The sequence below is a fragment of the Scyliorhinus torazame genome, chromosome 13 (assembly GCF_047496885.1).
Source record: "Scyliorhinus torazame isolate Kashiwa2021f chromosome 13, sScyTor2.1, whole genome shotgun sequence".
In the NCBI taxonomy this organism is placed as follows: Eukaryota; Metazoa; Chordata; class Chondrichthyes; order Carcharhiniformes; family Scyliorhinidae; genus Scyliorhinus; species Scyliorhinus torazame.
Window position 1 is genome coordinate 118,781,759 of NC_092719.1, and position 22,992 is coordinate 118,804,750.

At 52.8% G+C, this 22,992-nt stretch overlaps 1 protein-coding gene across 4 annotated transcripts in view; it reads right to left on the minus strand.

The window, feature by feature from the left end:
* The window catches only part of grip2b (glutamate receptor interacting protein 2b), a 324,567-nt gene that overhangs the window by 198,844 nt on the left and 102,731 nt on the right, over positions 1–22,992 (minus strand). For all 4 annotated transcript variants that reach the window (XM_072472104.1, XM_072472105.1, XM_072472103.1 and 1 more), the window contains exon 3: positions 21,078–21,213. In XM_072472104.1, coding sequence (XP_072328205.1) covers positions 21,078–21,213 — 136 coding nt within the window. The remainder of the gene's footprint in view (positions 1–21,077; positions 21,214–22,992) is intronic.

Below are 22,992 nucleotides of genomic sequence, written 5' to 3' on the forward strand. Positions count from 1 at the left end.
TTGTTGTGTTTGTTCCTCTTTGTACTGAGCTGAGCCACAGGGAATAACCCCACGTGGAAGCTGACTCAATACACAAGTCTTGAAACCACATCGAAAACACTCTCCACCTCAGAGAGTTATAGATGCTCAGTTTTAGATGCTCAGTTGATAGAGCTTGGGGGGGGGGGGGATAAGGGAATAATGTAAGAAGCTGGGTTAAGGTACAAGATCAGTCAGATCAAGGAGCAGGAAGGAAGGGCCGAATGGCCTACTTCATCTTCTATTTCTCCTGTTCTGTTCTGATAGATACTCAACATTGAGCAAGATGGGTAGTAAAAGGCATATTCATAAAGAAAGGAACTACATTTCTCTTGACCCCTTTCATGGCCTCAGGATGTTTCAATGCCCCCCGTACCATGAAGTATTTGCTTTCTGAAGCACGATCACCATCGTGAGGTAGAGAACACAGCAGTCAATTTGTGCACAGCAAGATCCCTCAAAGAGCGATGCGACACTCTGAGATAACCAGTTTTTCTTGGCTTTGTTGAGCGACCAGGAAAGTGAGCAGAACTCGTCTCCTCTTTTTTGCAATGCAGCCATGGAGTTATTTGTGTCCCTCTGGGAAGGCGGGGGCACAAGATCTCAGTTTGATGGCTCACCTGAAAGACCAATTATCTGGCGACTTTGAAGCACAGTTAACTCTGCTCATGAAATGTGATTTTAACTGACTGGAAATGTTTCCCATTTTACAGACATAGTGCATTCCTTCACAATGTGTTATTCATTTCAGTTAACTGAAATAAAGCTTTGACGGACAGCACGGTGGCGCAGTGGTTAACACTGCTGCCTCACGGTGCCAAAGTCCCAGGTCGATCCCGACCCTGGGTCACTGTCCGTGTGGAATTTGAACATTCTTTCCGTGTCTGTGTGGGTCTCACCCCCACAACCCAAAGATGCCCAGGCTAGGTGGATTGGCCACGCTAAATTGCCCCTTAATTGGAAAAAATGAATTGGGTACTTCATATTTATTTTAAAAAGATTAAATAAAGCTAGCCGTTATGTTCAGTGTGGCACAGGTAATCGGTGCTGGCTCCACATGTTTACGCCGGATCTTCAATGCATGGAAGGTAAATTTGCACAGAATTCCTCACATGGTGAGGTCCAAGGTTCAATCATCACACCAGCGTGATAGACAATTCCCTGCTCAACCTCAGGCTTGAATGAAGATCTCCAGCCTTCCTGATGACATTTGGAATACTCTCTGCATCCACAGTCCTAAGTACAAATCTCAGTCTTTCCCTTTGAAACTTGTCTAACTCTATGGTCAGGCAACTAAGTAGAAATGAATGAATGTGTCGCAGTCTTTTTAACTCAACAAAATGCAGTTAACCTGCCCTGATGACGCACTGACAGAATATCGTCAGAGGCCATTCTTCAGTTGATGTACCTGAGAAATTTTCTCACGTGCTCTTTAAAGGCCGAATCTGACGATCATCAAAGCTTATCCAAAAGATCAAGACATAACCATCCACAGATCTTGCAATCATAAAGCTTCTTTCGCTAGCTCAGGACCTGGCTTCACAGCTAACAACCTTCTGTAATGGTGGCAAAAGAGGTGACTCATTTGTACACTGCGGGTTTCGCACAAACAGACAAACAGATAAATCACCAGATCATCTGTTGAAGGTGTTGGTTGTGAACGGTAAAATTGGCCAGGATACCAGGGAGAACTTCTCTGCTCTTCTGTGTGTTAAACAGTGAGCAGAAATTACTGAAGGAGGAGAAGTAGAGCTCAATTTACAAGAATGGTTGCAGGGTTGACAAGGAGGCATGGTGGCACAGTGGTTAACACAGCTGCCTCACAGTGCCAGGGACCTGGGTTCAATTCCGGCCTTGGGTGACAGTGTGGAGTTTGAACATTCTCCTAGTGTCTGCGTGGGTTTCCTCCAGGTGCTCCAGTTTCGTCCCATAGTCCAAAGATGTGCAGGTTATGTGGGGTTATGGGTATAGCGTGTGGGACCGGGCCTAGGCAGGGTGCTGTTTCAGAGAGTTGTGCAGTTAATTAGTCTCAGGGTCTATAGGACAGAAATGGAGGAGGAATCAACCTGACTCTGACTGATATTTATTGTGACTTGTGGCTATTTGTGAGGGACGCAGGAGCACATGCAGGCTGTTCAGCTGCTCGAGCCTGTTCCAGCATTCAGTCAGATCTTAGCTGATCTGCATCTCAAATTAATTTACATTAGATGCAGATCTGACTGGTTGTGACGCCTCCTGCAGGAGAATGTCCTGGTGACACTCATCCAAGTTTGGACATAAGAACTTGGCTCCTTTGACGCCACCTTCTAAACCTGCAAATTGTACCACCTCAGAGAAGATACCTGGGAACACCACCACCTGCAAGTTTCCCTCCAAGGCACTCATCATCCTGGCTTGGAATCATATTGCCATTCTCCCACTGTTGCCGGGTCAAAATCCTGCAATTCCTTTCCTAACAGCACTGTGGATGTACCTACGCAACAGAGACTGCAGTGGTTCATGAAGGCAGCTCATCACCACCTTCTGAATGGCAACTAGAGATGGGCAATAAATGCTGGCCTGGCCAGCGATGCCCATATCCCATGAACAAATAAATAAAAACATAATTGCGAGAGGGTAATGCTGGAATCTGCATCGCAACCCCAGGAGATTATGGGACAAAAATGGAGGAACAATCTAAAATGGGAATTGGCTTAGTTCCATCCAACTGTGGCAGTAAGGACTTCAAAAAAATCAGGAACTTAATTAAATTAAATCTTTTTTTTTAATGATGAATTGATTAACACTCAAAGAATCTTATTTCAACAGATCAAGTTCTCAGCAAAAAGTGGCAGAGGGAAAAGAGATTGGGTCAGAGATCCCCTACAGTAATCAAAATGCTTCTATATTGCTGGTGCACAACAGCTATAAATTACCTGAGGAAGCTCAAACTCGTGGGAAGCCAAGCATGTAACTGACATCCACATGAAACAAGTAATCTGTCTGGTTAGAGAAGGAGTATGTGGTTTGAACATTTCTGCTTTGTTCTGTTATTTTATTCCAGCTTCTGGTCCCATGATTCAGTTCACCCAGACACCCACTCCTCCCATCAGATAATTCACCCAGACACCCACTCCTCCCATCAGATAATTCACCCAGACACCCACTCCTCCCATCAGATAATTCACCCAGACACCCACTCCTCCCATCAGATAATTCACCCAGACACCCACTCCTCCCATCAGATAATTCACCCAGACACCCACTCCTCCCATCAGATAATTCACCCAGACACCCACTCCTCCCATCAGATAATTCACCCAGATGCCCACTCCTCCCATGATTCAGTTCACCCAGACACCCACTCCTCCCATGATTCAGTTCACCCAGACACCCACTCCTCCCATCAGATAATTCACCCAGATGCCTGCAACTCCCATGGTGCAATTCACCGAGATGCCCGCAACTCCAATGGTACTGTTCACCCAGATGCCCACTCCTCCCATGGTACTGTTCACCCAGATGCCCACTCCTCCCATGGTACTGTTCACCCAGATGCCCACTCCTCCCATGGTACTGTTCACCCAGATGCCCACTCCTCACACGGTACAGTTCACCCAGAAGCCCACTCCTCCCATGGTACAGTTCACCCAGACGCCCACTCCTCCCATGGTACAGTTCACCCAGACGCCCACTCCTCCCATGGTACAGTTCACCCAGACGCCCACTCCTCCCATGGTACAGTGCACCCAGATGCCCACTCCTCCCATGGTACAGTTCACCCAGACGCCCACTCCTCTCGTGGTACAGTTCACCCAGACGCCCTCTCCTCCCATGGTACAGTTCGCCCAGACGCCCACACCTCCCGTGGTACAGTTCACCCAGACGCCCACTCCTCCCATGGTACAGTTCACCCAGACGCCCACTCCTCCCATGGTACAGTTCACCCAGACGCCCACTCCTCCCATGGTACAGTTCACCCAGACGCCCACTCCTCCCGTGGTACAGTTCACCCAGATGCCCACTCCTCCCGTGGTACAGTTCACCCAGACGCCCACTCCTCCCGTGGTACAGTTCACCCAGACGCCCACTCCTCCCATGGTACAGTTCACCCAGATGCCCACTCCTCCCGTGGTACAGTTCACCCAGATGCCCACTCCTCCCGTGGTACAGTTCACCCAGACGCCCACTCCTCCCGTGGTACAGTTCACCCAGACGCCCACTCCTCCCATGGTACAGTTCACCCAGACGCCCACTCCTCCCATGGTACAGTTCACCCAGAAGCCCACTCCTCCCATGGTACAGTTCACCCAGATGCCCACTCCTCCCATGGTACAGTTCACCCAGATGCCCCCTCCTCCCGTGGTAAAGTTCACCCAGACGCCCACTCCTCCCATGGTACAGTTCACCCAGACGCCCACTCCTCCCATGGTACAGTTCACCCAGATGCCCACTCCTCCCATGGTACAGTTCACCCAGACGACCACTCCTCCCATGGTACAGTTCACCCAGACGACCACTCCTCGCATGGGACTAGTTTTGCTGCTCTCTCTTTCTCCAACATAATAGAACCCTGTGAATTGGGAGCAGGATTGGGGAATGGGAATGGGGATCATCTGATTTTTCAGTGGATAAAAGCAAATTACTGCGGATGCTGAAATTTGAAATGAAAGAGAAAATGCTGGAAAATCTCAGCAGGTCTGGCAGCATCTGTAGGGAGAGAAAAGAGCTAACTTTTCGAGTCCAATGGCGCATTGGACAGCACGGTAGCATAGTTGTTAGCACAATTGCTTCACAGCTCCAGGGTACCAGGATTGATTCCCGGCTTGGGTCACTGTCTGTGCGGAGTCTGCACATTCTCCCCGTGTGTGCGTGGGTTTCCTCCGGGTGCTCCGGTTTCCTCCCACAGTCCAAAGATGTGCAGATTAGGTGGATTGGCCATGCTAAATTGCCCTTAGTGTCCAAAATTGCCCTTAGTGTTGGGTGGGGTTACTGGGTTATGGGGATAGGGTGGAGGTGTGGACTTGGGTGGGGTGCTCTTTCGAAGAGCCGGTGCAGACTCGATGGGCCGAATGGCCTCCTTCTGCACTGTAAATTCTATGATTCGATGAATCCCAATATTCCTCGACTCCCTGAAGGGTCTCCTTCCCCAACCTGCACCCAGGCCGTGCTTTTTATGCAGCTGGGCCTCTTCATGCGAAGGGGAAGCCCCACTCCCTTAAAGGGGAAGTTCATATTCCGGGGATGTCGTGGGAAAACGTCTGATCCTGATCCCGGGACCTGCATTGGGCTTTTAACATAGATCCTACACTGGGAGCTGAGCTTCAATTGGAAATTGGTGGGCTTTCAGAGGGAGATAGGAGTGTGCCATGAACTCGCAGCCTCTGACTCTCAAGGGGCAATGATACCAGCGGAGCCATACAAGCCGGCAGTGGCCAGGTAGGTCACATTCTGTCCTCTGAGTCACCAAGATATGGATTCAAATCCCACGTCAGAGCCGTGAGACAATAAATCCAGATGTTGCTTCAGTGCGATACTGAGACGGTGCTGTACTGTCAGAGAGACAATACTGAAGGGGGTGTTGCACTGTCAAGAGGGTCAATACTGAGAGGGTGCTACACCGTCAGAGAATCAGTGCTGATGGAGCGCTACACTGTCAGAGGTCAGTACTTGCGGAGTGATGTGCTGTCACAGGGTGAATACTGAGGGAGTGCTGCGCTGTCAGAGGGTCAATACTGAGGGAGTGCTGCACTGTCAGAGGGTCAATACTGAGGAAATGCGACACTGTCAGAGCGTCAATACTGAGAGAGTGCTGCACTGCCAGAGGGTAAATACTGAGGAAATGCTACACTGTCAGAGGGTCAATACTGATGTAGTGCTGCACTGTCAGACGGTCAGTACTGAGGGAGTGCTGCACTGTCAGAGGGTTAATACTGAGGGAGTGCTGTAATGTCAGAGGGTCAATACTGAGGGAGTGCTGCACTGTCAGAGGGTCAGTACTGTGGGAGTGCTGCGCTGTCAGGGTCAATACTGAGGGAGTGCTGCACTGTCAGAGGGTCAAAACTGAGGGAATGCTGCACTGTCAGAGGGTCAATACTGCGGGAGTGCTGCACTGTCAGAGGGCCAAAACTGAGGGAATGCTGCACTGTCAGAGGGTCAATACTGCGGGAGTGCTGCACTGTCAGAGGGTCAGTACTGCGGGAGTGCTGCGCTGTCAGAGGGTCAGTACTGTGGGAGTGCTGTAATGTCAGAGGGTCAATACTGACGGAGTGCTGCACTGTCAGAGGGTCAATACTGAGGGAGTGCTGCACTGTCAGAAGGTCAGTACTGAGGGAGTGCTGCGCTGACAGGTCAATACTGAGAGGGTGCTACACCGTCAGAGAATCAGTGCTGATGGAGCGCGACACTGTCAGGGGGTTAGTACTTGCGGAGTGATGTGCTGTCACAGGGTGAATACTGAGGGCGTGCTGCACTGTCAGAGGGTCAATACTGAGGGGGTGCTGCACTGTCAGGGTCAATACTGAGGGAGTGCTGCACTGTCAGAGGGTCAATACTGAGGAAATGCGACACTGTCAGAGGGTCAATACTGAGGGAGTGATGCACCATCAGAGGGTCAGTACTGAGGGAGTGCTGCACTGTCAGAGGGTCAATACTGAGGGAGTGCTGCACTGTCAGAGGATCAATACTGAGGGAGTGCTGCACTGTCAGAGGGTCAGTACTGAGGGAGTGCTGCACTGTCAGAGGGTCAATACTGAGGAAGCGCTGCACTGTCAGAGAGGGTCAATGCTGAGGGCGTGCTGCACTGTCAGAGGGTCAATACTGACGGAGTGCTGCACTGTCAGAGGGTCAGTACTGAGGGAGTGATGCACTGTCAGAGGGTCAGTACTGTGGGAGAGCTGCACTGTCAGAGGGTCAATATTGACGGAGTGCCGCACTGTCAGAGGGTCAGTACTGTGGGAGTGCTGCACTGTCAGATGGTCAATACTGACGGAGTGCTGCACTGTCAGAGGGTCAGTATGCAGGAGTGCTGCATTGACAGAGGGTCAATACTGAGGGAGTGCTGCACTGTCATAGGGTCAATACTGAGGAAATGCTACGCTGTCAGAGGGTCAATACTGATGTAGTGCTGCACTGTCAGACGGTCAGTACTGAGGAAATGCGACACTGTCAGAGGGTCAATACTCAGGGAGTGCTGCACTGTCAGAGGGTCAGTACTGTGGGAGTGCTGCACTGTCAGAGGGTCAATACTCAGGGAGTGCTGCACTGTCAGAGGGTCAGTACTGAGGGAGTGCTGCACTGTCAGAGGGTCAATACTGATGGAGTGCTGCACTGTCAGAGGGTCAGTACTGAGGGAGTGCAGTAATGTCAGAGGGTCAGTACTGAGGGAGTGCTGCACTGTCAGAGGGTCAATACTGAGGGAGTGCTGTAATGTCAGAGGGTCAGTACTGAGGGAGTGCTGCACTGTCAGAGGGTCAATACTGAGGGAGTGCTGTAATGTCAGAGGGTCAATACTGACGGAGTGCTGCACTGTCAGAGGGTCAGTACTGAGGGAGTGATGCACTGTCAGAGGGTCAGTACTGAGGGAGTGCTGCACTGTCAGAGGGTCAATACTGAGGGAGTGCTGTAATGTCAGAGGGTCAGTACTGAGGGAGTGCTGCACTGTCAGAGGGTCAATACTGAGGGAGTGCTGTAATGTCAGAGGGTCAATACTGACGGAGTGCTGCACTGTCAGAGGGTCAGTACTGAGGGAGTGATGCACTGTCAGAGGGTCAGTACTGTGGGAGTGCTGCACTGTCAGAGGGTCAATACTGACGGAGTGCCGCACTGTCAGAGGGTCAGTACTGTGGGAGTGCTGCACTGTCAGAGGGTCAGTACTGTGGGAGTGCTGCACTGTCAGAGGGTCAATACTGACGGAGTGCTGCACTGTCAGAGGGTCAGTACTGTGGGAGTGCTGCGCTGTCAGGGTCAATACTGAGGGAGTGCTGCACTGTCAGAGGGCCAAAACTGAGGGAATGCTGCACTGTCAGAGGGTCAATACTGAGGGAGTGCTGCACTGTCAGAGGGTCAATACTGACGGAGTGCTGCACTGTCAGAGGGTCAGTACTGTGGGAGTGCTGCACTGTCAGAGGGTCAATACTGACGGAGTGCTGCACTGTCAGAGGGTCAGTACTGTGGGAGTGCTGCGCTGTCAGGGTCAATACTGAGGGAGTGCTGCACTGTCAGAGGGCCAAAACTGAGGGAATGCTGCACTGTCAGAGGGTCAGTACTGAGGGAGTGCTGCACTGTCAGAGGGTCAATACTGCGGGAGTGCTGCACTGTCAGAGGGTCAGTACTGCGGGAGTGCTGCGCTGTCAGAGGGTCAGTACTGTGGGAGTGCTGTAATGTCAGAGGGTCAATAATGACGGAGTGCTGCACTGTCAGAGGGTCAATACTGAGGGAGTGCTGCACTGTCAGAGTGTCAGTACTGAGGGAGTGCTGCACTGTCAGAGGGTCAATACTGAGGGAGTGCTGCACTGTCAGAGTGTCAGTACTGAGGGAGTGCTGCACTGTCAGAAGGTCAGTACTGAGGGAGTGCTGCGCTGACAGGTCAATACTGAGAGGATGCTACACCGTCAGAGAATCAGTGCTGATGGAGCGCGACACTGTCAGGGGGTTAGTACTTGCGGAGTGATGTGCTGTCACAGGGTGAATACTGAAGGCGTGCTGCACTGTCAGAGGGTCAATACTGAGGGGGTGCTGCACTGTCAGGGTCAATACTGAGGGAGTGCTGCACTGTCAGAGGGTCAATACTGAGGAAATGCGACACTGTCAGAGGGTCAATACTGAGGGAGTGCTGCACCATCAGAGGGTCAGTACTGAGGGAGTGCTGCACTGTCAGAGGGTCAATACTGAGGGAGTGCTGCACTGTCAGAGGGTCAATACTGAGGGAGTGCTGCACTGTCAGAGGGTCAGTACTGAGGGAGTGCTGCACTGTCAGGGTCAATACTGAGGGAGTGCTGTAATGTCAGAGGGTCAATACTGAGGGAGTGCTGCACTGACAGGTCAATACTGAGGGCGTGCTTCACTGTCAGAGGGTCAATACTGAGATTGTGTTGCATTGTCAGAGGGTCAGTACTGAGGGATTGCTGCACGGTCAGAGGGTCAGCACTGAGGGAGCACTGCTCTGTCAGAAAGTCAATACTGTGGGGCATGCAATGCTGTCACAGTGTTAATACTGAGTGCGTGCTGTACTGTCAGGTGGCCAGTGCTGAGGCAACACTGCACTATCAGAGGATCAGTACTGAGGGAGAACTGAACTGTCAGAGGGTCAATATTGAGGGAGTGCTGCACTGTCGAGGGTAAGTACCGAGGGAGTGCTGCATTGTCAGAGAGCCAGGACTGAGACAGTGCTGTATTATCGGATGGCCAGTACTGAGGAAGTGCTGTACTGTCAGAGAGTCAGTACTGAGGACGTGCTGTACTATTGGATATCAGTACTGAGGAAGTGCTGTCCTGTCAGAGGGTCAGTACTGAGGCAGTGCTGTACTGTTGGATGGTCAGTACTGAGGGAGTGCTGTACTGTTGGATGGTCAGTACTGCGGGAGTGCTGTACTGTTGGATGGTCAGTACTGAGGGAGTGCTGTACTATGGGATGGTCAGTACTGAGGGAGTACTGTACTGTTGGTCAGTACTGAGGCAGTGTTGTACTGTTGGATGGTCAGTACTGAGGCAGTGCTGTACTGTTGGATGGTCAGTACTGAGGGAGTGCTGTACTGTTGGATGGTCAGTCCTGAGGGAGTGCTGTACTATGGGATGGTCAGTACTGAGGCAGTGCTGGACTGTTGGGTGGTCAGTACTGAGGCAGTGCTGGGCTGTTGGATGCTCAGTACTGAGGGAGTGCTGTACTGTTGGATGGTCAGTACTGAGGGAGTGTTGTACTGTTGGATGGTCAGCACTGAGGCAGTGCAGTACTGTTGGATGGTCAGTACTGAGGCAGTGCAGTACTGTTGAATGGTCAGCACTGAGGGAGTGTTGTGCTGTTGGATGGTCAGTACTGAGCAGTGCAGTACTGTTGGATGGTCAGTATTGAGGCAGTGCAGTACTGTTGGATGGTCAGTACTGAGGCAGTGCAGTACTGTTGGATGGTCAGTACTGAGCAGTGCAGTACTGTTGGATGGTCAGTACTGAGCAGTGCAGTACTGTTGGATGGTCAGTACTGAGGGAGTGTTGTACTGTTGGATGGTCAGTCTGAGGCATTGCTGTACTGTTGGATGGTCAGCACAGAGGGAGTGCTGTACTGTTGGATGGTCAGTACTGAGGCAGTGCAGTACTGTTGGATGGTCAGTACTGAGGGAGTGTTGTACTGTTGGATGGTCAGTACTGAGGGAGTGCTGGACTGTTGGGTGGTCAGTACTGAGGGAGTGTTGTACTGTTGGATGGTCAGTACTGAGGGAGTGCTGGGCTGTTGAATGGTCAGTACTGAGGGAGTGCTGGACTGTTGGATGGTCAGTACTGAGGCAGTGCAGTACTATTGGATGGTCAGTACTGAGGGAGTGTTGTACTGTTGGATGGTCAGTACTGAGGCAGTGCTGTACTGTTGGATGGTCAGTACTGAGGGAGTGCTGTACTGTTGGATGGTCAGCACAGAGGGAGTGCTGTACTGTTGGATGGTCAGTACTGAGGGAGTGCTGTACTGTTGGATGGTCAGGACTGAGGCATTGCTGTACTGTTGGATGGTCAGCACAGAGGGAGTGCTGTACTGTTGGATGGTCAGTACTGAGGCAGTGCTGTACTGTTGGATGGTCAGTACTGAGGCAGTGCTGTACTGTTGGATGGTCAGTACTGAGGGAGTGCCGTACTGTTGGATGGTCAGTACTGAGGGAGTGCCGTACTGTTGGATGGTCAGTACTGAGGGAGTGCTGTACTGTTGGATGGTCAATGCTGAGGGAGTGCCGTACTGTTGGATGGTCAGCACTGAGGGAGTGTTGTACTGTTGGATGGTCAGTACTGAGGGAGTGCTGTACTGTTGGATGGTCAGCACTGAGGCCGTGCTGTACTGTTGGATGGTCAGTACTGAGGGAGTGCTGGACTGTTGGGTGGTCAGTACTGAGGCAGTGCTGTACTGTTGGATGGTCAGCACTGAGGCCGTGCTGTACTGTTGGATGGTCAGTACTGAGGCAGTGCTGTACTGTTGGATGGTCAGCACTGAGGCCGTGCTGTACTGTTGGATGGTCAGTACTGAGGGAGTGCTGTACTGTTGGGTGGTCAGTACTGAGGGAGTGCTGTACTGTTGGATGGTCAGTACTGAGGCAGTGCAGTACTATTGGATGGTCAGTACTGAGGGAGTGTTGTACTGTTGGATGGTCAGTACTGAGGCAGTGCTGTACTGTTGGATGGTCAGTACTGAGGGAGTGCTGTACTGTTGGATGGTCAGCACAGAGGGAGTGCTGTACTGTTGGATGGTCAGTACTGAGGGAGTGCTGTACTGTTGGATGGTCAGTACTGAGGCATTGCTGTACTGTTGGATGGTCAGCACAGAGGGAGTGCTGTACTGTTGGATGGTCAGTACTGAGGCAGTGCTGTACTGTTGGATGGTCAGTACTGAGGCAGTGCTGTACTGTTGGATGGTCAGTACTGAGGGAGTGCCGTACTGTTGGATGGTCAGTACTGAGGGAGTGCCGTACTGTTGGATGGTCAGTACTGAGGGAGTGCTGTACTGTTGGATGGTCAATGCTGAGGGAGTGCCGTACTGTTGGATGGTCAGCACTGAGGGAGTGTTGTACTGTTGGATGGTCAGTACTGAGGGAGTGCTGTACTGTTGGATGGTCAGCACTGAGGCCGTGCTGTACTGTTGGATGGTCAGTACTGAGGGAGTGCTGGACTGTTGGGTGGTCAGTACTGAGGCAGTGCTGTACTGTTGGATGGTCAGCACTGAGGCCGTGCTGTACTGTTGGATGGTCAGTACTGAGGCAGTGCTGTACTGTTGGATGGTCAGCACTGAGGCCGTGCTGTACTGTTGGATGGTCAGTACTGAGGGAGTGCTGTACTGTTGGGTGGTCAGCACTGAGGCAGTGCTGTACTGTTGGATGGTCAGTACTGAGGGAGTGCTGTACTGTTGGATGGTCAGCACTGAGGCCGTGCTGTACTGTTGGATGGTCAGTACTGAGGCAGTGCTGTACTGTTGGATGGTCAGCACTGAGGCCGTGCTGTACTGTTGGATGGTCAGTACTGAGGGAGTGCTGGACTGTTGGGTGGTCAGTACTGAGGCAGTGCTGTACTGTTGGATGGTCAGTACTGAGGGAGTGCTGTACTGATGGATGGTCAGTACTGAGGGAGTGCTGTACTGTTGGATGGTCAGTACTGAGGGAGTGCTGTACTGTTGGATGGTCAGTACTGAGGCAGTGTTGTACTGTTGGACGGTCAGTACTGAGGGAGTGCTGTACTGTTGGATGGTCAGTACTGAGGGAGTGCTGGACTGTTGGGTGGTCAGTACAGAGGCAGTCCTGTACTGTTGGATGGTCAGTACTGAGGGAGTGCTGGACTGTTGGGTGGTCAGTACTGAGGGAGTGCTGTACTGTTGGATGATCAGTACTGAGGCAGTGCTGTACTGTTGGATGGTCAGTACTGAGGGAGTGCTGTACTGTTGGATGATCAGTACTGAGGCAGTGCTGTACTGTTGGATGGTCAGTACTGAGGCAGTGCTGTACTGTTGGATGGTCAGTACTGAGGGAGTGCTGGACTGTTGGGTGGTCAGTACTGATGCAGTCCTGTACTGTTGGATGGTCAGTACTGAGGGAGTGCTGTACTGTTGGATGATCAGTACTGAGGCAGTGCTGTACTGTTGGATGGTCAGTACTGAGGGAGTGCTGTACTGTTGGATGGTTCGTACTGAGGGAGTGCTGTACTGTTGGATGGTCAGTACTGAGGGAGTGCCGTACTGTTGGATGGTCAGTACTGAGGGAGTGCTGTACTGTTGGATTGTCAGTACTGAGGCAGTGTTGTACTGTTGGATGGTCAGTACTGAGGGAGTGCTGTACTGTTGGATGGTCAGTACTGAGGGAGTGCCGTACTGTTGGATGGTCAGTACTGAGGGAGTGCCGTACTGTTGGATGGTCAGTACTGAGGGAGTGCTGTACTGTTGGATTGTCATTACTGAGGAAATGCTGTACTGTTGGATTGTCAGTACTGAGGCAGTGTTGTACTGTTGGATGGTCATTACTGAGGAAATGCTGTACTGTTGGATTGTCAGTACTGAGGGAGTGCTGTACTGTTGGATTGTCAGTACTGAGGCAGTGTTGTACTGTTGGATGGTCAGTACTGAGGAAATGCTGTACTGGTGGATGATCCGTATTGAGGCAGTGTTGTACTGTTGGATGGTCAGTACTGAAGGTAGGTTGTACTGTTAGATGGCCAGTACTGAGCGAGCACTCCACAGTCAGTGGGTCAATAGTGAGGGAGTGCTGCACTGTTAGATGGTCAATATTGAGGGAGTGCTGTACTGTCGGTCAATACTCAGGGAGCACTGCAGTGACAGAAGGTCAATGCTGAGGGAGTGCTGTACTGTCGGAGGGTCAATACTCAGGGAGCACTGCACTTTCAGAGGGTCAATACTGAGGGAGTGCTGCACGGTCAGAGGGTCAATACTGAAGGAGTGCTGCACTGTCAGAGGGTCAACACTGAGCGAGTGCTACACTATCAGGGTCAATACTGAGGAAGTGCTGCACTGTCAGGGTCAGTACTGAGCGAGCGCTGCACTGTCAGAAAGGGTCAATACTGGGGGAGTGCTGCACTGTCAGAGGGTCAATACTGAGGTAGTGCTGCACTGTCAGAGGGTCAGTACTGAGGGAGTGCTGCACTGTCAGAGGGTCAACACTGAGCAAGTGCTACACTATCAGGGTCAATACTGAGGGAGTGCTGCACTGTCAGAGGGTCAGTACTGAGCGAGTGCTACACTATCAGGGTCAATACTGAGGGAGTGCTGCACTGTCAGGGTCAGTACTGAGCGAGTGCTGCACTGTCAGAGAGGGTCAATACTGACGGAGTGCTGCACTGTCAGGGTCAATACTGAGGGAGTGCCGCACTGTCAGAGGGTCAGTACTGAGGGAGTGCTGCACTGTCAGAGAGTCAGTACTGAGGTAGTGCTGCACTGTCAGAGGGTCAGTACTGAGGTAGTGCTGCACTGTCAGACGGTCAGTATTGAGGGAGTGCTGCACTGTCAGAGGGTCAGTACTGAGGGAGTGCTGCACTGTCACAGGGTCAGTACTGAGGGAGTGCTGCACTGTCAGTGGGTCAGTACTGAGGGAGTGCTGCACTGTCAGTGGGTCAGTACTGAGGGAGTGCTGCACTGTCAGAGGGTCAGTACTGAGGGAGTGCTGCACTGCCAGAGGGTCAGTACTGAGAGAGTGCTGCACTGTCAGGGTCAATACTGAGGGAGTGCTGCACTGCCAGGGTCAATACTGAGGGAGTGCTGTAATGTCAGAGGGTCAATACTGAGAGAGTGCTGCACTGTCAGAGGGTCAGTACTGAGGGAGCGCCGCACTGTCAGGGTCAATACTGAGGGAGTGCTGCACTGTCAGAGCGTCAGGGCTGATGGAGTGCTGCACGGTCAGGGTCAATACTGAGGGAGTGCTGCACTGTCAGAGGGTCAGTACTGAGGGAGTGCTGTACTGTCAGAGGGTCATTACTGAGGGAGTGCTGCACTGTCAGAGGGTCAATACTGAGGGAGTGCTGCACTGTCAGAGGGTCAGTACTGAGGTAGCGCTGCACTGTCAGAGGGTCAGGGCTGATGGAGTGCTGCACTGCCAAAATTGCCATTTTCAAATGAGACATGGCACATGTCCCACTGAGCGTGCGCGTGTAGTGGGGTGGAGGGGGGGGGGGGGGGGGGCACATACATCATGGCGTGATTCCACCCACCTCCAGTTTAACCCCATAATACCGGGAGGGGTGTGCGTGGGAGCCAAAACCAGCAGCCCCAACATCTTTAAATAGATAATTTAGGGTCAGTTAGGCTGGTTCGCTAGTCACTTTTCCCTGATATTATACGGCCCACGCCACAAAACATTTGGCATCAGCAGCTGGGCAGGAGTGGGCAGCCCGATTTTTAAAATAAATTCTTCAAAGGGCAGGAAGGATGCTCTCTCTTCGGAGACTTTCCTTTATGAATCGGGATGCTCCCCCTCCTCAAATACAGAACAATCCCACTCTCTTCCTACCCATCGCAGCTTTAAATCCACCACCACAACCACAAACCCCCACGCACTCCTTCCCAACCTGCTCAAACCCTCCCCAATTAACACCCCAGATGTATCTGTTTCCAGGGGTGCATTGTTCCTTCTTCCTGTTCCCTGTTGCAGTCCTGCCAGTGCTCACTATTAGGTTGATGGCGCTGCAGGGGCTGATCGTGTTTCTGGCCAATCGATTGGCTGGCAGCACCTGAGGGCAGGACTTCCTGCAGTGAGGGGGATGGGGGGGGATATACATGGGAACTCCACCACCTCTAAACCACGCAGCATCCTGACTTGGAAATATATCGCCGTTCCTTCACTGTCACTGCCTCCCTCTCAGCACTGTGGGTGTACGTACACCACATGGGCTGCAGTGGTTCATGAAGCCGGCTCACCACCACCTTCTCCGGGGCAATTAGGGATGGGCAATAAGAAATGTTGGCCGAGCCAGCAGCACAAGCGTCCCAGGAAATAATTTTTTCAAAATGTCCCGCTTCCCTTGTTCAGCACCCCTGCAGTGTGTAATAGCTCCACGGAAACTTTGCTTCCAGAGGGAGTGAGCCATCCGCAGCAGCCCTCCCCCACAACCCCCTTAATATTCAGCCCATGAAGTTTTACAAATGGCCAGGGCTGCTCAGGCTGCTCCCAATTACACCTGGAGCTGATACAGGTATTGCCCACTCCACTCTGCGTGTCCCCAAAGACAAGAATTCCCCTTCTCCTGCACATACTGTGACCTGAAACCATCTGTGGGATGGGACACTCCCGATGCGGTTCAGTCGAGGAACTGTTATGCTGTATTGTTACAAAGGAAAATCAATGCAGTTGTAAAATCTCAGGCACGATCAATTGGACAAAGACGATGGTTGAATCCAATTGAGGCTTTATTGCTATCAGATGTGTGGCCTCCCACAGCAGTTGGCGAAATGGCTGCTGGCTGGAGGACATGCATATTTATACCCCGCCTCCTGGGCGGAGCCAGCAGGCAGGGACGACCGGCGAACCTGTAGTACAGGTCCTACCGTACATCACCTAATACAGGTGCAACAGTGGTTTACCACATTCACCCCCTGTTAAAAATTGAGTCCGGAGGGGTGTGTCATAATATACATCAGTACATTATGGTGCAATCACATACACACACTGATGGACATGCAGTAGGATCAACCAGCATCCATAACACTGCAGCCAATCACCAGTGAGAGCACAAGCACTATAAAGACAGGGGACAGGAGAGTTCCCGCTCATTCTAGCAGCAGCCAGCTCAGAGCACAGAGCTCACAGCCTGCATCACAGACATTCACCATGTGCTGAGTGCCTCACCATAGCTAGTGATAGGAAAGGGTCCACAGTTAAGCTGGTATTTCTTATACCCACGTTTACAGTATGTTAGCATAGTTGAACAGTTAATAAAATAGCGTTACACCACTTCCAGCATTGTTGGCTTGTTTGTGAACCAGAACACCCAACACGACAGGGTGGTGGATAACTATATACAATAATGAGTTAATAGTTACAGGATTTGAGCAAAGAAATGTCCTTTGATGTCCAGTGGACCGGTCAGAGGTTTGGCCGGTCTGGGGCCTTGATGTTCCTCTGGGAGCGACGCAGTGGTGTCGGCAATGTTGGTGCTGATCTGGTCGATGGTGACTCCGGGAGCATGCCAAAATCCTCTTCATCGTCGGGCGTGGGCAGGGGGAGGACAGATGGTCCTGGGGGGGGGGGGGGTGCTGTTGGGAGCGACGCGAGAGGGGAGGGTGGCGCCGGAGGCGGAGGGGGTGTGGGGGTGGAACCTGCTGGTGCCAGGTCCCTGAGGGAGACAGTATCCTGGCAGCCGTTGGGGAACGGCACATAGACGTACTGGGGGTTTGCGTGGAGCAAGTGCACCCTCTCCACGAATGGGTCCGCCTTGTGGAGTCGGACGTGCTTACGGAGAAGCACAGTTCCCGGAGCTGCGAGCCAAGTCGGGAGCAACACCCCGGATGTGGACTTCCTGGGGAAGGCAAAAAGACGTTCATGGGGTGTATTGTTAGTGACAGTGCAGAGTAATGAGTGAATGGAGTGGAGTGCATCAGGGAGGACCTCCTGCCAGCGGGAGGCCGGGAAGTTCCTGGACCGTAGGGCCAGCTGGACGGCCCTCCATACCGTCCCATTCTCCCTTTCTACCTGTCCGTTTCCCCGGGGGTTATAGCTTGTCATTCTGCTGGAGATGATACCCCTGCTGAGCAGGAACTGACGCAGCTCGTCACTCATGAATGAGGATCCCCTGTCACTGTGGATGTAGGCGGGGAAACCGAACAGAGCAAAGATTGTGTTGAGGGCTTTGATGACGGTGGCAGACGTCATGTCGGGGCATGGGATGGCAAAGGGGAATCTGGAGTATTCGTCGATCCCACTGAGAAAATATGTGTAATGGTCGGTGGAGGGGAGGGGGCCTTTGAAATCCACGCTGAGGCGCTCAAAGGGGCGGGAGGCCTTCACCAGGCACGCGCGTTCCGACCGGTCGAAGTGCGGCTTGCACTCCGCACAGACCTGGCAGTCCCTGGTGATTGTCCTTACTTCCTCGACGGAGTAGGGCAGATTTTGTGCCTTAATGAAGTGGTACAACCGTGTGACTCCTGGGTGACAAAGGCTGTCGTGCAGGGCCCGGAGTCGGTCTACCTGTGCGCTGGCACATGTACCTTGTGATAGGGCGTCTGGGTGCTTGTTGAGTTTGCCGGGGCGATACATAATCTCGTAATTGTAGGTGGAGAGCTCGATCCTCCACCTCAAGATTTTATCGTTCTTGATCTTGTCCCGCTGTGTGTTTTTGAACATGAAGGCTACCGACTGTTGGTCAGTGAGGAGAGTGACTCTCCTGCCGGCCAGGTAATGCCTCCAATGCCGCACAGCTTCAACGATAGCTTGGGCCTCCTTTTCGACGGATGAGTGCCGAATTTCTGAGGCATGAAGGGTGCGGGACAAGAATGCCACGGGCCTGCCTGCCTGATTGAGGGTGGCGGCAAGGGCGACGTCTGATCCGTCACTTTCTACTTGGAAGGGCAGTGTCTCATCTACAGCGTGCATTGTGGCCTTGGCAATATCAGCTCTGATCCGGCCTCGGCCGTCAGGGGAAACTGGGTGGACTGTATGAGTGGGCGGGCCTTGTCCGCATAGTTTGGGACCCACTGAGCATAGTACGAAAAGAACCCCAGGCAGCGTTTGAGGGCCTTTGGGCAGTGGGAGAGGGGGAGCCCCATGAGGGGGCGCATGCGGTCGGGATCGGGCCCCAGAACTCCGTTCCGGACCACATAGCCGAGGATGGCTAAGCGGTTTGTGCTGAACACGCACTTCTCCTTGTTGTAAGTGAGGTTTAGGAGAGTAGCGGTGTGGAGAAATTTAGCAAGGTTGGCGTCGTGGTCCTGCTGATCATGGCCGCAGATGGTGACGTTGTCTAGGTATGGAAACGTGGCCCGCAAACCGTACCAGTCGACCATTCGGTCCATCTCCCTTTGGAAGACCGAGACCCCGTTTGTGATGCCGAAGGGGACGCTAAGGAAGTGGGATAGGCGGTCGTCTGCCTCGAACGCAGTGTATGGACGGTCCGATTTACGGATGAGGAGCTGGTGGTTGGCAGATTTCAGGTCTACCGTTGAGAAGACCCGGTACTGCGCAATCTGAATGAATGAAAATCGCTTATTGTCACAAGTAGGCTTCAAATGAAGTTACTGTGAAAAGCCCCTAGTCGCCACATTCCGGCGCCTGTTCGGGGAGGCTGTTACGGGAATCAAACCGTGCTGCTGGCCTGCCTCGGTCTGCTTTCAAAGCCAGCGATTTAGCCCTGTGCTAAACAGCCCCAGTTTGGTTAACCATGTCAGATATGCGTGGGAAGGGGTACGCGTCGAACTGCGTGTACCGGTTGATGGTCTGGCTGTAGTCCATGACCATTCGGCGTTTCTCCCCAGTTTTAACTACTACCACTTGAGCTCTCCAGGGGATGTTGCTGGCTTCGATGATGCCTTCCCGAAGCAACCGCTGGACTTCGGACCTGATGAAGGTCTTGTCCTGGGTGCTGTACCGCCTGCTCCTGGTGGCGACTGGTTTGCAATCTGGAGTTAGATTGGCAAAGAGGGAAGGTGGGTCGACCTTTAGGGTCGCGAGACCGCACACAGTAAGGAGTGGTAAGGGCCCGCCAAATTTCAGAGTTAGGCTCTGGAGGTTGCTCTGGAAGTCCAGGCCAAGGATTAGTGCAGCGCAGAGGTTAGGGACATAGAGGCGGAAGCCGCTGAATTCTACGCCCTGGACCGTGAGCGTTACCGTACAGTACCCCCGGATCGCTGCGCAATGGGATCCGGAGGCCAGGGAGATTTTTTGGTTGGCGGGGTGTATCGTGAGGGAGCAGCGCCTTACCGTATCCGGGTGTATGAAACTTTCGGTGCTCCCGGAATCCAGCAGGCAGGAGGTTACACGTCCGTCGACTTTCATGCTGGTGGATGCGTTGGTCAGGTTATGCGGACGAGACTAGTCGATTGACATGGAGGCGAGTCTTGGTTGGTCGTCGGATAATGGGGCGGCTGGTGGTGCCATGTGCTGAGGGGTGGACAAGATGGCGGCGCCCGAAGATCTTGAGGGTTACAAAATGGCGGCGCCCATGGAACGCACGTTGCGGGGGTGGAACAAGATGGCGGCGCCCATGGAATGCACGTGTTGCGCGGAACGGAAGATGACGACACCCACTGGCCGCACGTGGTCTGAGTTGGGGGGGGGTGGCGGCTCCCAATGTCCGTGATTGAGGGGGTGGGGGCGATAGCGGCTGCTGAGCGGGCCTGGCACACCGCGGCGAAGTGGCCCTTCTTCCCGCAGGCTTTACAAAGGGCAGCGTGGGCCATGCAGCGTTGACGGGGGTGCTTCTGTTGGCCGCAGAAATAGCACCGGGAGCCCCCGGGGTTCGCTGGCTGGCGTTCAGCGCAGGCGTATTGGGTGGGCAGCGCCCCTGCTGGGGCGGCTGTCTGGGGGGGGTCCATGAAGCGTAGGCCAGGTGGGCTGCACGGCTGGGGGTGTAGGACTGGACGTTGTGCAGGGCGACCGTCATGGAGAGCGCTAGCGTTTTAGTCTCGGCGAGGTCGCACGTGGCCCCTTCTGGGAGTCGCTGGCGTATGAGATCTGACCCAATTCCAGTCACAAATGCGTCCCACATAAGAAGGTCTGAGTGTTCAGTGGCCGTAACGGCCTGACAGTCACAGTCCCGGACGAGTGGGATTAGGGCCCGCCAGAAGTCCTCTATGGACTCATCAGGGAGTTGAGAGCGAGTGGCGAGTGCGTGCCTGGCGAAGAGCGTGTTCGTTTTCTGCGCGTAGTTGTCCTTGAGTAGAGTCATGGCTTCGGTGTAGTTCGGTGCGTCCTGGATTAACGGAAAGACTTTGGAGCCCAACCTGGAATATAAAATCTGAATCTTCTGAGCCTCCGGAACAGGGGTTGGTGCCGCGTTGATACAAGCCTCGAAGCAGGCTAGCCAGTGCTGGAAGTCCTTTCTGGCATCGCTTGAGTGCGGATCGAGCTGCAGGCGATCCAGTTTGATACGGAGGTCGATCCTTAGAAACTGATAGCAATAAATTGAGGCACGATCAATTGGACAAAGACGATAGTTGAATCCAAACTGAGGCTTTATTGCTATCAGGTGTGTGGCCTCCCACAGCAGCTGGCGAAACGGCTGCTAGCTGGAGGACACGCATATTTATACCCCGCCTCCTGGGCGGAGCCAACAGGCAGGGACGACCGGCGAACCTGTAGTACGGGTCCTACCGTACATCACCTAATACAGGTGCAAGTGGTTTACCACAAAATCAAATTGCAAACCCAATATACCAAAAATGTAGAAATGGTTCTGTGCCTCACCTGGCAGCCAGCCCTCCAGGCCGCAGGTTTGAAACACGTGGCTTGCCATCTTTGTCGGTCCCGCCAGATATCGTCAGCCCCAGGGTGCAGCCTTCTCCCTTGATGAGTTCCACCACTGTAACTCCCTTCAGCTCCTCTGTTAATGGAGACACAAACAGCGACATTCATACTGGTGTTTGACTGTCGTGCCTGCTGTCAGACCCATCTTAAGTATCACCGATTCACACCGCACAGAAGTAGCCCAGTTGACCCATCATGCTCTTTGAAAGAGCTAACCCAATTAGCACCATTCCCTCATTCCATCCCTATAGATCTTTTTTTAAATAAATTTAGATTACCCAATTATTTTTTCCAAGTCTGGGGCAATTTAGCGTGGCCAATCCACCTACTCGGCACATTTTTGGGTTGTGGGGGCGAAACCCACGCAGACACAGGGAGAATGTGCAAACTCCACACGGACAGTGACGCAGAGCCAGGATCGAACCTGGAACCTCAGCGCCGTGAGGCAGCTGTGCTAACCACTAGGCCACCGTGCTGCCCTCTCCCCATAGGTCTTAATATCCAATTCTCTTTCAAAAGCTCTTTAGATTTCTATAGAATCCCTACAGTGAAGAAGGAGGCCTTTCGGCCTATCGGGTCTGCACCAACCCTCCGAAAGAGCACTCTGCCGAGGCCCAGTCCACCGCCCTACCCCTGTAACCCTGGATATTGATCATGGCCAATCCACCTAACCTGCATATCTTTGGGTGTGAAAGTTAGTATGGAATCCGGTTCCCCCAATGTTTCAGGCACCGCATTCTGCAATATGATGACTCCCTGCATTAAAAAAAACCTTTCTCATCTCCCGTGTGGGGCTTTTGCTGAATAATTGCTCAGGTTATGGAGGTTCTCAACTGTGTTCGGGATGCACCAAGGCAGCGATGAGGAGATAAGGCAGTGAAAGACAGATAAACACTCCGGTCTGAAAACAGATTGACAATTCCTTAACAAAAAGGAGCAGTGCCTTCCTTTTCGCCTCTCTGATTCACACAACAGTCAAATACAAAGCAGTAATATATAAACTTCAGTTGAACTCAATGATCTGCCACGGCCCAATACTGTGGGTGCTGGAAACATGCACCAAACACAGACAATGCTGCAAATTCTCAGCAGGTCAGCCAGCGCCTGTGGCGAAAGAAACAGAGTAAACATTCCAGGTCAGCGGTTGCAACATTAATCCTGGTACCCTTTCCACCGATGCTGCCTGACCTGCTGAGTGTATGCAGCAATTTCTGCCTTTGTTTTAAGCATTCTGTTGCATTCCCTGCACATTGAACCTCGCGTCAGGCAGCCGGGCCTGAGGTTGGGAATGCTGCACCAGCCAATGTGCAGTTTCCCACTTGCTGACTCCGGAACGTGGAAAACTGCGCTGCTGGCAAAGGCAGTCAGGCCAGGGAGATCACGGAGCACCGCAAAGCGACAGCCTGCCCAGAGGTGCCTCTGGATGGCATCTACTGTGCCTTTCATAAAATCTGCACCAAATGTGGGCACTCACAAAATATGGACAACGCCATCCAACAGAGTGTTCTCTTGCTGACCTGGTGAGTTCAGAGGTGCAGCCGGTGCAAGGTGGGGGGAGCAGTTGGAGAGGACATTGACAGCACTCCCCCACCCTGCCTCACATCTCCAACAACCCTCCGCTCAGTTCCAGGTTCTCCATTGTGATACACCTTTGTCTCCATTTCACTCTCAAGTCAGTTGGCATTCCCCCAGTGCTCCGCTCAGCCCCCCCTATCGGCCGACTGACCTAATCGGCAGTTTATGTCCCTGCCACCCAAGCTCCTCCCCTTCCCCACCCAGTCAACCACGTTAAACTCCTTCATTGAGGGCTGCATGTACTCTGTGGCTGGGTGATTGCCCTGAGGAAAGGGAAGAT